Source organism: Scaptodrosophila lebanonensis, unplaced genomic scaffold (assembly GCF_003285725.1).
Source record: "Scaptodrosophila lebanonensis strain 11010-0011.00,11010-0021.00 unplaced genomic scaffold, SlebRS2 tig00000024-arrow-pilon, whole genome shotgun sequence".
In the NCBI taxonomy this organism is placed as follows: domain Eukaryota; kingdom Metazoa; phylum Arthropoda; class Insecta; order Diptera; family Drosophilidae; genus Scaptodrosophila; species Scaptodrosophila lebanonensis.
In genome coordinates, this window is record NW_022060538.1 from 7092185 (window position 1) to 7104857 (window position 12673).

At 41.1% G+C, this 12673-nt stretch overlaps 1 protein-coding gene across 1 annotated transcript; it reads right to left on the bottom strand.

The window, feature by feature from the left end:
• Positions 1 to 2737: 2737 nt before the first annotated feature.
• Positions 2738 to 11670, bottom strand: LOC115621471. Its single transcript, XM_030515130.1, has 7 exons — positions 11225 to 11670; positions 9733 to 9893; positions 8876 to 9077; positions 8402 to 8653; positions 7244 to 8187; positions 6957 to 7175; positions 2738 to 3000 (listed from the first exon to the last, which is right to left on the bottom strand). Exons 1-7 carry the CDS (start codon positions 11668 to 11670, stop codon positions 2738 to 2740), a joined length of 2487 nt encoding a protein of 828 aa, XP_030370990.1.
• Between the last annotated feature and the right edge of the window lie 1003 nt (positions 11671 to 12673).

Here is a 12673-nt window from a genome sequence, read left to right on the forward strand (position 1 = left end):
ACAATAATTTCGATTTGAAATATGTTGACTTATTGACAACTTTTTAGTAAACAATAGCATAACCGCTTTAGCCTAGTTTTTATTTGCGGTATTTTATTTAATTGTAAAATTATTATAATTTGTAAATATTTTTTTTTTGTTTCTCACTTAAACATTTTCTGCGCCGACCGTTTTGTAGTCCTAGAGGAAAATACAGACAATAATTTCGATTTGAAATATGTTGACTTATTGACAACTTTTTAGTAAACAATAGCATAACCGCTTTAGCCTAGTTTTTATTTGCGGTATTTTATTTAATTGTAAAATTATTATAATTTGTAAATTTTTTATTGTTTCTCACTTAACATTTTCTGCGCCGACCGTTTTGTAGTCCTAGAGGAAAATACAGACAATAATTTCGATTTGAAATATGTTGACTTATCGTCAACTTTTTAGTAAACAATAGCATAACCGCTTTAGCCTAGTTCGTATTTGTGGTATTTTATTTGTATTTTATTTGTAAATTGTTTCAAATAAACTTTTATTCAGATTTTCTTAAAACATGGAGTTTCAAAAACTTTTTGAGGAGAATGTACTCTTTTTATGAACTTTATTAGGTACTATATTTTCTTTATTTAAATATGTTCGTCTATTAATTTTGGTTCGATTTCTTTAACGTTTGAATGCAAATGGTTTTTAACTTAACTAAAAAATTAGTTTTATTTAAATTTATGATATATGAGCCTGAAACAAAGCAAAAAGCAGTGCGAATGTTTTACGAATGCTTCCATGATGAAAATTATAAGCTTCAGAAAATTGAATTTCTGTATTTCATGTTTTTTTTTTTCCATTTTACCAAATTGTACCAGAATCTTAAACCTTTCCTTGCTGTAAATAACAAAAGAATGACAATGTACTATCAACTTGACAAATATTTTCGTTTTTTCACGGTTACTTACTCGTATAATAGTTTTGTCTAATTTTGTGGGTCGTTTACTTTTATATTTAAATGTTCTTAACGTGTAACAACGTTTCTAGACTATTAAGATACTTACTACTTTTTCAATACAAATTTATAAAATATATCCATATGAGTATACCTGGTATCTTAAAAAGTAGAAAACCAAGGGCCACTGAACTTGATTTTCAGATTTTTCAAAGTGACATGATTTGAATTTGAAATTTGTTGAATAGTTGTTAAATCTACCACTTGTTGCTATTTCTGTTGTCGAGAAGGCATTATTTTTTACCAGTTGAAACTTGAGAAACGACATTGCGTACATTATTGTAATTAATTCTCTACCCATTCCTTAACAAAGACTTTCAGCTGAATCAATTCGTTTACCCACGTAGAGTCATTACTATACTTTTAAAAATGCTGTCTCCTTTAGGCATTAGGAAAATATGAGGAATAATTAGGATAGGAAAAATTACTTTTGCATTCTGCCTCTTTTTGATGCATTTTGCTGTAGAATTAAGTTGTTGGGGTCCAATAATCTGACCATATATTTTATAGAATTACTCATCAATATTTGATGGGAAATTTAAACCAAATGCAGATTTTATTCATTTTGAAGCTGAGGAAAGGCATTAAACACTCCATTCAATTTCCAATCTCTTTCTAAATTAAATTTGGTTTACGACTAGTTTTTGATATTAGCATAATTATAGTTTTTGTTAGCTGTTTTTCGAATGCTTTCTGATTTGCAATAACCTGCATAATGACGTAGTAGTTTCATTTCATACATATTTCCATTTGATATTAGAAGATTAGATTCCATAGCCAAATGAAAGAAGAGGTATATTTTTATTCATATGTTTAGGCATTTATTATTATGTGTAGAGTTTATTACGCATAGATTTTGTTGCTTTACTTAATCAGTACAATTCGTTTAGCAAGATACATACTCGTATATATACTATTTAAGTCTAAACTAAGCATCGTAGCTCGTATTTCCTGTGTTGTTGCACATTGAGCCCGCACTTAACCCTAACAATTAGCACCCCTATACGTTTCGGCAATAAATAAATTAGCAATAAATAGAAGGTATGAAGTACAAATAAATTTCGAATAGTTAGCTTTCGACTCGGATAAGTTAAATACACCGTTGCGCAAAGCGTTGCGCAAACATTTTGATACAAAATTATTTGGCAAGCCTGCAAAGAAACGTTGCATTCAGCTATAAAGCAGCTCGAATAAGCAATAAATAAATAAATAAAATAAAAGTTATAAATGCATTCCACTTGCTTGAGTTTTGGCAGCAAACACCGCAAAGACTTAGATGTGATGATGTTTTGTTTTGTTTTGGATTTGAAAGAGATTTTCACTAAATTTAAAATTAGCTTAACTTTTGCTAGCATTTGCTTGATTTCTCTTTAAATATTGTTTAATTCACTAAAGGCATTTATGTTTAAACTAAGTAGATAGAATTTAAGAGCAATGCGCAGTTTTAAAATGCAATCAACTAAAATTTGGTTAAACTTTAAATTTTGCTATGCTCTGAAATCGCATTTAAAAGCACGCATTTCTGTCACGCACAAAAAAAATTAGTCCATTAGTTAAGTGTAGTTCGTTTAAGTTAATTTAAGCTAAGTTATAAGATTAAGCTATGATTTAATTAAACTATATAAGTATAACTTGTATTTAAAATTGATTTTCGTTTCACTTCGTTGTGCTAACGAAAATGTCTATTCAAGTCTCATCGAATCTTTTTGAAGCTTTCGAGGCGTATTGCGTTTAATTCTCACTTAAATCCTCTTAGAACTGTTGTCCTCCATAGCGTCCATTGATGCCGCTATCATACAGCTTGCTCAGCGTATCCTTGGTGCCGCTGCTCATATGTGACGCAGCCGATGGTGGTGGTGGACCATAGATCATGGTGGGCGCTCCATAGCTAATAGTGGGCGTGGGCTCATGCTGGTAAAGATAGCGTTCCTTGCGTGTGCGTCGCTGCACGGTCTTCCAAATGCCAAAGATGCTCAATTGGGCCAGCAGGAACAGCGATCCTGCCAAAATTAGTCCTACAAATAAATGTGTAAAGAGGGAAACAAATTGTGAGACACAATGTTGAAGAGCTTAGGGTATAAGTTGTGTGCCTCTGATTCACTACTCTATAGCATTTGTGACTTCAATAAAGGCCTGATATATCTTAACAATGTTTGTGTATATTTCAATACTTTTGTAAAGATAAATGGACGGGGCTACTAACTGCGATTTTCGCGCATTCTTAAATTTCTCTCAAGCTTAGAGAAGATTTGTAAAAATTAAGGATTTGTGAGCTAATATTATTGGGAGCTCCGATTAAAAGAACCCAAAGTTTTTAGAGCGATAACATATACTTGGTGTGATTAGTAGCGTTGCTTCTAAATACAGAAACAATTATGTAAATAATTGCTAAGTATTCGAGTAGGAACTGTGTACGAAATGGGTTAAAATGTTAGGTTCTTGTGCGTTTGTGTCCCACATCAAAGAAAACAAAAGTGGGCGCCACTTGACCTAGTTTCGTATGTCTTCTAGCTGCCCAGCTACTTTATACGAAATGCTCCAAAATGCTCAACAATGGCAAGCGACAAGTTCCAAGCTCGAAGCGACAGCGCCCAGACAACGAAGACGAAGAGGAGGACGACGCGGACCATGCGGACGATGCGGACCAGTTTGACAGCAACAAGTTGAAGATAAACAAAAACAATGAGAAATAAAACAGCGACAATTTAATGCATGAGTTGCATATTTTGGCATACCCCTTGGTCCGTCCCTCAGTCCCTCCCCCTAACGGTTCAAACTGTTTCACTTTTAATGTGCCAAGAGCAACGAAGAGCTGGATGTACTCGTACTTTGCGTGCTTGTATGCTCATTCGTTCGTTTGTTCGTCGGTTGGTTGGGTCGGTTGTTGGTTCTTAAAAGTGCAACATGCCACATAAATAAGCCGCAATGCCTTGGCGTTGGTCAAAACGCAAGTGAAATGCCAAGAAAACGAACGAAACTCAATGCCGAAAGAAATCGGGTGAAAGTGCCGCCAAAGTGCAGCGTCTTGGTCGTAGAGTTGTTCGCATGCTGCTGTCGCTGTCGACATTGTCGACATCGTCCAGTTCACGAAATCAGAATTTAAGAGCAAGATGCCGACATTGCTGATGACTATCAAAGTTATGTTGTTGCTTTTGCTTTTGCTGTTGCTGTGGCTCTGACTCTGGCTCTGGCACATCAAATGCCCATAAAAAGCTGGCGCTGGCGGCTCAAACAAACAATGCTGGCCGACAACAGCAACAACAACGGAATAGCTTGAATGAGTCTCAATAACAAAGCGCACGCACTTGAGCTTTTATTTATGTGCATTTTTTTCAGTTATACTTATCGTAGTTTGTCTGCGCAAACAAACAGACAGACCCACAGACCTACAGGCAGACAGAAAAACGTATAGAAAACAACACTAAATTATTACAATTACATTGCAGTAAACGTTGAGGCGCCCCCTCTGCTACTGCCCCCCTCCCACAGTATCAAATGTTAAATACATAATTTAAAGTCACTTAAACAGCGAACCCACAACAACAAAGAAAGTCAAACCAAGCATCAACAGGAAAAAAAGAAATAGAAGAACAATGGCAGCCACTGTAATGTCTTCTCGAAATGTTTCGAGCACTATGGGAACTGTGAAGACTTCTCAAGTGATACGATATGGCCATAAGAGCATGCTTCGAATAGCGCCTTTTTTGCCGCAGGTCCACACAGAAGGCCACTTCAAAGGAAATCTCACAAATATGGGTCAAATATGCTAGAGATTTTGTTTTCATATTTCATATGCGAAATGATGAGGCCACCAAAAAACACATGCACTCAGCAAAAAATCAAAGACGATTGATTTCATTAGATTTGCATAAACTCAAAAGTACTTCTATCAAAACTGTAAAAAATCTTCGATGGGACAGTTTTTGGATTAATTTAGGACTCTATTGTATAAACGTTTCAGTCAGCTTCAAGACTTTGCCTAATGATTAGGCTGAATGTATTTCGTTTGATTTGTTTTCACATTCGAAGTCTCTAAGCCTGTAGTGCTAATAATTCGTTTGTAAAAAGCTAATTCTTTTTAATTCTAATTCTTTTTAACGAACTTCAAAAAGGAGGAGGTTATCAATTTGTCTGTATTTTATTTTTATTTTTTGTTTATCTTTGGAGATGTATTTTCTAGAAATTTTGTATTTACTTGCAAACTTTAAGTATGGAAATTTGTGATCAGTAAGGCATGATTTAAAAACTGAACTTAAAGGCTAAATTGTTGAATATAATAGCTGTTGCTGTTAAGAAGACGAGTTGTGGATCTATGGTGTGGAGTTAACTGCTGGTCTTGGATCCCCTCTAACTAGCTAGCAACTTTTTAATTTCGGACCCTGCTACGAGGGTATTTGTTGGTTCGTGGCTGATGTGCTAGCTTGGTATTATAAAAAAGAAATGTCCGGATTTTCTACAGGTCTGTTGTCTTCTTCCCTAACTATGTTTACTTTTGTGACAATATAGTTTAACTTGTTGTCCTCTTCTAGTCTAGTATTAAGTGTAGTGTCGTAAGAAGCGATCTTAGATTTGATATTTATTCAAGTACGAAAACTACCTTAAAGGTGGATCTAAAATTGTTTGCGTACCATTTTCCCTGAGTGTATGTGGCTAAAACGCCCCTAATCTTGTATGGTGAATCCGTGAGTGTTTGTGTGTGGCAAATGGGCTTAAACCGAAAAACCGTTGCTCTAATTACGGTCAGTGAGCGTTGCACTTTGTCGGGCAGCCACTGCGTGTAGTAATTACCACGGAAATTTATGTTACTACATCGACATCGGCAGTCGTCGAGAGACTAGACTGGACGCGAGCTAAGGCTGCTGGTGGCCGGCTGCCGGCTGCCAGCTAACAAGCTGTCAATTTAACGCTTCAATGCTGCATTTGTTGTTATAATGCAGCATACCAAATGTGCATTGAAATTGCTCCACAAAGCATGGAAGCTAAAGGCAACTTCGACCGTGGCAATGACACATGGAACTTGCTGAATCTGAAGTTGAGGCTCTTCTAACGGACCAACTAAGCAACTGTGCAAATAACTTACGCCACACGAAAACTGAGGCGTGCACCCAGTGCATCCTGAAGTAGGAGCAGCAGTGGCACTAGTGGCAGCAGCTGCAGCTGCCAAGAATCACATTGAACTACTGACCCGGTCGTGATCCAAGCGCTGATGATGCGCATGCGCAAATGCTGGTGAAGCCAACAATATCATAACTTGTTTAGTAAACTCTATTAGCCAGTGATGTGCAAATTAATTCGATGCGTTGCATGAACTAGTTCTAATACTAATTTAGTTGGCTTGGCTTTCGTATGAGAATGTTTCTAGAATGAACTAGTTCTTAAACAAGAAAACGATGCCCTCTAAAAGAAGAGGTATATGTGGAGCAATTGAATAGAAATTGGGCCTGAAATGCTACTTGAGTTTGCTGAAGTAAAAATAGTACTCCTGAAATTGTTGCTATCATGGATATGTATTGAAATGCATTGCGATCTAGCTCAAAAGCTCTAGAACCATCACATCTCTATTGCAAACTGACTGCCACAAAACGCAGAAAACACGTTTGCCAACAAGTGCAAGAGGAATGGGAGAAGGCGGTCAGGGTGGATGGATGGAATGGAAAAGAATAGAACCACATAGAAGAATTCTAATTTATTTCTCATGCAGGCAGCGGCAATGATGAAAAATTGATTCATTATCAAAATTAGCGAGCAGCCACAATGGCCAGAACAAGTCAGTGGCTCACGATGTAATAGAAGCTGCTGCCTATAGTCGTCTGTTGGATGGCCACCCGCTGTCCGAGCCGGCACGACGTCCTGGACTGCGCTGCTTATCGCGCCATAGTTGCGCATTGTCTATGCAAATCAGCACAGCGAGCCAACTTTGATTCGCGCTTGATTGGGCATTTTCACAGGGAGAGAGAGAATTGCGACTTACCATAGCCATTGAGACAAGTGAGCTTGTCCTGCACTCCACCACCGATTCCGCTAGTGTGCGTCTTGTCGTGGGCCTCAGCATTGGTTACGCCATCACCATCCTCCGCTTGGAAGCCGAACTTATCTGTGATTTGTATGGACTGCACGAGCAGAATGTTGTCGTCAGGGGACTGTTGGCTCACATCGCGACGCTGGCGTGTGCTGCTGACCATGAACTCGGCTGTGTGTGAATTTGCAAGCAGTTAGCAGGGCGCAATGAGGTAAGTTGCACCATCGACCAGCACTTACCACCATCGGTGCCATTCAACACCGAACGCTTCTTCCTGCCATAGGAGACCAGAGACTTGAGCTCACCACTGGCACCGTCCTCGTTGTCGCAAATGACGGGCTCGCAACGCGGTATGCAGGGCGTGACGAGAGCACGGAATTGTACCACCTCGCTGGATGGGAACTTGAAGGCGTCGAATTGCGAGAGCAACACCTTGCGATTATGGGACAGCTTCTGTATTGAGCCCATGATGTATTGATCGGTGGGGCAGCCATTAGCATCGATCAGCGTTATCTCAGCACTGTCCGAGCCGTCCATGGCAACAAGCTCGCGCACAAAGATCTCGTAGGGACTGTTTGGCTCAACGATCTCGAAACGGAGTGCCAGTGGATCGCCCACCTCAGCAATGCGCTTCATGTCGCTGCCGTCGCGTGAAGTGATCTTCATCACAACATTAGGCGAGTCAATGGTGATCTCCTCGCTGAGCGATGATTCAATTTCGCCAGTGACGCCCAGATCCACATCGTTAAGCACCGTCTTGTTGGTCAAATCGTATTGGCAGGAGACGGCCAGACCCAAATCGGAGGAGGTGACGATCATGTCGTGATGTTGTATGACAATATCGTTCATGTAGCGACCATAGGCACTCTGGCGCACATTACACTCGAGATCGTTGTAGCCCATGCGGAAGTCAAACTCCAGCGAACTGTTCACATTGACAGCACAAGATTTGGGCGCGCCCTTGGCATAGACCTTGCCGTCGAACAGCTTGGATGTACGAATTTTGGTGATCATTTCGCCGGCGCGGCACTCAATGGAAACGTTGTAACAGGCTGACAGCTCGTAGGTGGCAGCTTCAGGCACGTCCAGGTAGGGGTCGAGTACGTCGGTGAGTGTAGCGCGGCTGTGATGCGAAAGGCGGCATACCATATCGCCAGTGTCGTTATAGTCGTAAGAGTGACATCTGTGGGTAAACAGGAGTAATATGTCAGGGAAAAACATAAAAGCCATTATTTGTTTGTTTGCGAAAGTACTTTATATCTATATTAAATGCTCTACTCTATTTTGTTTAAATGGATTAGATAGTTCATGTTTTGCTCACTGAGTTTAGTTCTAGTCAAAGGTTACCCAACAGGTATCTTAAACGATCTGATTTGAATCGCTTTATGGGTAATTACCTGTAGGGCGAGTTTAGACACAGATCGCGGCATTCCTCAATCGTATTGATATCCTGGTATACAGAGTCAACAGTCTTCAAAATTTTGCCAGAGATGCGCTTGAACTCGCACAGTTTGTTGGGCTCCTCAGCGCAGTTGTTTTCCAAATAGTCAGCTCCATCGTAGGGTTCCACGCTGGTGCCCGCAGACAGTGTAATGCGGTCCATATCCGACAGCTCGCACAGACCCGAGTGGCGGTAATAGTTGGCCGAGCTGCACGTGGTGCGAGATTTATGAGCAGCATAGAGGCGTTTGGAGTCATAGTGTGAAGTTGGAAGATGGTATGTGTGTTGTGTGTAAAATGACAGAGACAGAGAGAAGGAGAAGATAAATAGAGTTAGGCAGAGGTAGTTGGCCGGAGGATGGCCAGAGTGATAAAGGCAGCGTGCTTACGCAATACCTATGTAGGTTCGTAGATGGGCGCAATGAACTCACCGGCATGTAAACTCCGTCTCGCCAAGGCACAGCTCCAGGCAGTCGCGGCGTGAGAGCACTGTCTGACTAGATTTGACATGCTCGGGCAGTCGGTAACCTTGAACGCGATCTATACACCAGGCCTTGGAGCAAGGACGCACGCCCAAACAGGATTTTTGTGCGTAGATGGTGAAAACCGGAAACTGTGAGCGCGAAAGTGAACCTGCAACATGGATGGCAAAGACACACAAAAAATCATGAGCCAACGGTGTCGGGCGTATTAGTGCGATAGTGCGTGAGTGCGTTTTACGCACACGCCCCTTCACTGAAAAGTAACAGGCGTTGAGAAACGCAGGCCGCGCGACGACGACGACAACGACAACGGCAGGCAGAAATTATGCGTTAGGCTTGCCACCAAACCGCCAAACAACCAAACAGCCAAACAGCCAAACGCCAAACCGCAATGCCACTCAAAGCCAGTTTGTGCCGCAGAATAGGCAAAATCTAGTTTGGGCCAACTTGCTGCCACAATCGGTGGCGTTGCCGCAACAAAATCATGCGTATAATGCGGGTTGGGCGCGTCACTTGTGTGATTTATGCCTAGCAACTGAAACGGCTGCTTTGACTCTCTCATTTTTCATGAACTAGAACTCAATAATTGAATAAATGGCCAAGCAAGCTTGTGCGCACATTTGAATTATTGAACTTTCTTTGGCACAAAAAGCAAAAGAAAGACAAGCAGGCAGGCGGCAGGCTGGCAGCCAGGCAGGCAGGCAGGCAGACAGGCAGCGCCTTCGATTCTCACACTTTCTTCTTGTAGTGCGCTTTTTGCCTGATCTCGCACTCGCACTCGCATTGGCACTCGAACTCGCACTCACCTGGCAATTTATCGGCTGTCGTCTTGAACAGCACACACAAGCCGGTTTCATAGTTGACAGAACTGCAGGATTCATTGCTCTGGCAGGCCTCCAGACAATCGGTCAGCATCAGGGTGCCCGGCAGTGTGTCCAGCATTTTCGATGGTGCCGAAAGCACGTAACTGTAAAGTACATAAAACCCATAATGTAGCGAGACGAATTTCATTAGCAATTTATAAATACTGTGAAGGCGTTACACCACCTTCCCCGTCTTGTCGTTCGGTCGGTCGCTGCGCCCAACCGTTATGCCCGGTTATTGATAACTTCAAACGCCCCGACGCGCCCAACTTGTAACGCCCGCATTTGGAATGAAACGAACGCCCGCACAGCGAGCGCACAACAACAAACGATGCTCATTAACCTGCGATGGCTTGAAATGAAAATGAAAGTTCCTACCAACGATTCTACAACGTCATACACCATATAGCCCACATATACCTAAATATTAACAATGAGCGAGCATAAATTCGTTATGTGGTAACAAAAGAGTCTGGCAACAAACTTGTTTCCAGAGTAGCACCTGCCGCCGCCTTTCGAAATTAATGTTGATCACTTTTTAAAGCGTTGACGCATCAAAACCGGCAAGTGATATACATTTGCATATGAATAACAGTCATGAGCAGTTAGCAGTGTTCCCTAGTCGCACAGTGGTTGAAATTTGAAGATTAAGTATTGTTTAATATTCCTTCTTTATTTGGGTAATAATTTTTAGAGATAATAGAATGAATTCGAAAATTATTCAATTTTTTAGTCTTGTAGACTTGTAGACTTTTTAGTCTTGTAGATACATGTTAAATTCAATATGAAATGGTCGATGCTCGAATTTAATAATGCCATCCATTTTGATAATTATGCATTATCACTAAGGCTCTTCAAATTCATTCATTAGAGAGATTTTATTCCGACTTAGTTATAATATGGCGCCTATAGTGGAGTCCTAACCCAAAGAACTTCAAGATTAAAAGAGTTAGCGGCGTTTCTTCTAGTTTAATTCAAGCTGTAATACACCTTCGTAATATTTGTTTATATTTACAAACACAATTTCCGAGTGACTATTTTTCCAATAAATTTCAACCACTGTGCGCTGCTGAATATGCATATCTAGTACCGTTACGCTGGCCAAGTCTTATGCAAATTATTATGGCCTACGCCAAACATAATTTAATATGCATTTGATAAAATTTGTGAGCACTATTACTACTCGTATACTTCTTTTGTTAAACGAAAAAGTTTCTATGCCATTGCGCCAAGTCATAAGGGCAGAATGGTCCGAAAGTAAAAGTGAAAACTGGAAGTTTGAAATAAAAGATTTCTATAATTAAACTTATTGCATAAGCAATAGCGCTGGGCAGTGAAACTTTTTGATTGTTGGCTTTGATAACAGTTCGTAGTTTTTGCTCTTTGTCTTTTATGGCGTACTACTTATAAATTATGATGTTTTAATGTCACTTACCCCGTCACAATTTCAAAGCCAATCATATCTGGATCGCACTCCTCCTCGGCGGCAGACGGTGATGCTGCTGCCGCTGCTGCCGTGGCCGGTACTGCGGGCACTTTGTCCGTCTTTGCCTCGACGGGAATGGCGATGGGATCGTTCTGCATGGCCAGCGGCTTGGGCAACTCGCTATTGCTGATGATACTGCTGCCTGTCAGAGGTGCAGCCTCTGCCAAGATGCCATCCAGAGGCTCATCGGCTTGCTGTGTAGCAGCAGTAGTTGTTGTTGTGCTGGCGCTGTTCGTGAGCGCAGGCGCTGGCGCTGGAGCGGGAGCAGGCGTTGCGTTGTTGCGTGAAAGCGTCTGTTTGACCGGCTTGACAGGACGTTTTGTTTTGCGTGCGGCGCTGGCGTTGCTCGCAATTAGGCAGATCAGTAGGAGAAGAGTGCAGTGGCGTAGAAACATTTTGCTTGGCTCCCTGCAATTGTAGAGAAAAAGATGGGGGCGGGGTGCGGGTGTGGTACAATGTTAATTAGGCAAGCACTAATTTTACGTTACGCGTAATTTATGTAATTCCTGGTGTGCATTTTATTAGTTTGATATTAGCTGACTTGGCATGGTGGGGTGCTTCGAACGGCACATTGTTTGGGTTCGTTCGTTAGTTCGTCTGTCTTTCTGTCTTGCTTGTCTTTCTGGGCTTGGCTGACAACCTGATGTGGCCAGCATTATTGTTGTTGTTGTTGCTGCTGCTGCTGCTGCTGTTGAGCTTTAATTGCTCGCTTGTTCGCTGTGCAGCGCCTAATTAAAGCTACAGCCAACGACGAGCAATGTTTGTTTGCTACAACAACAGCAACAACAATAATGGCAACAGCTACAGCTACAGCCACAGCAATGAAAAATGTTTGGGCGCAAAAGTTTATTGTGTGAAGAAAAGCTGTGGCTGGGAAACGATTTTTCTTTTGCGCAATTTTTTTTATTTTTTTCTACAATTCGATGTGCTAAACTATTTGAGAATTTCGCCAGCTTATGTAACATGCATGCGGCGCCATCAAACCCACATTTTTTATGACTGCCACTGGCCAAATCTCGCAAATTATCAACAACACCTGACGCGAAATAAAGACGAAAATGTACTTAAAGTGTGAAAGTGGGGATTTCATTCATAAAAGCTAAGCACTCAGCATTTTGATGTTGTTAGGGTTTTTGTTTGTTTTCTTTGCGAGCTAAGCTACAGTTTTATGGCCAAAACACTAAAAAAAAAAACAAGCACACGCGCAACGCAGTCGTGAAGTAGTAGTATATGGCCAAAAGAGTGAATAAATGAATGACTGAACAATAATAAAACGCACAACAGCTGCCGCGCCATTGTGAGATAATCTTAAATGCGGGCCATAATAACTCATTAAATGGAGTTGCAGGAACAACAGCAACAACAACAATAGCTAGAAAAGAAGGAAGAGCAGCTGGC

Excerpts from the sequence above, each read along its gene's own strand:
- LOC115621471 (XM_030515130.1), bottom strand. The coding sequence starts at position 11,670 with ATGTTTCTACGCCACTGCACTCTTCTCCTACTGATCTGCCTAATTGCG. Across the intron at positions 8,654-8,875 it reads GAGACGGAGTTTACATGCCG|CTCGGCCAACTATTACCGCC; the intron begins GTGAGTTCATTG and ends CACCACGTGCAG. Across the intron at positions 8,188-8,401 it reads TGTCTAAACTCGCCCTACAG|ATGTCACTCTTACGACTATA; the intron begins GTAATTACCCAT and ends GTTTACCCACAG.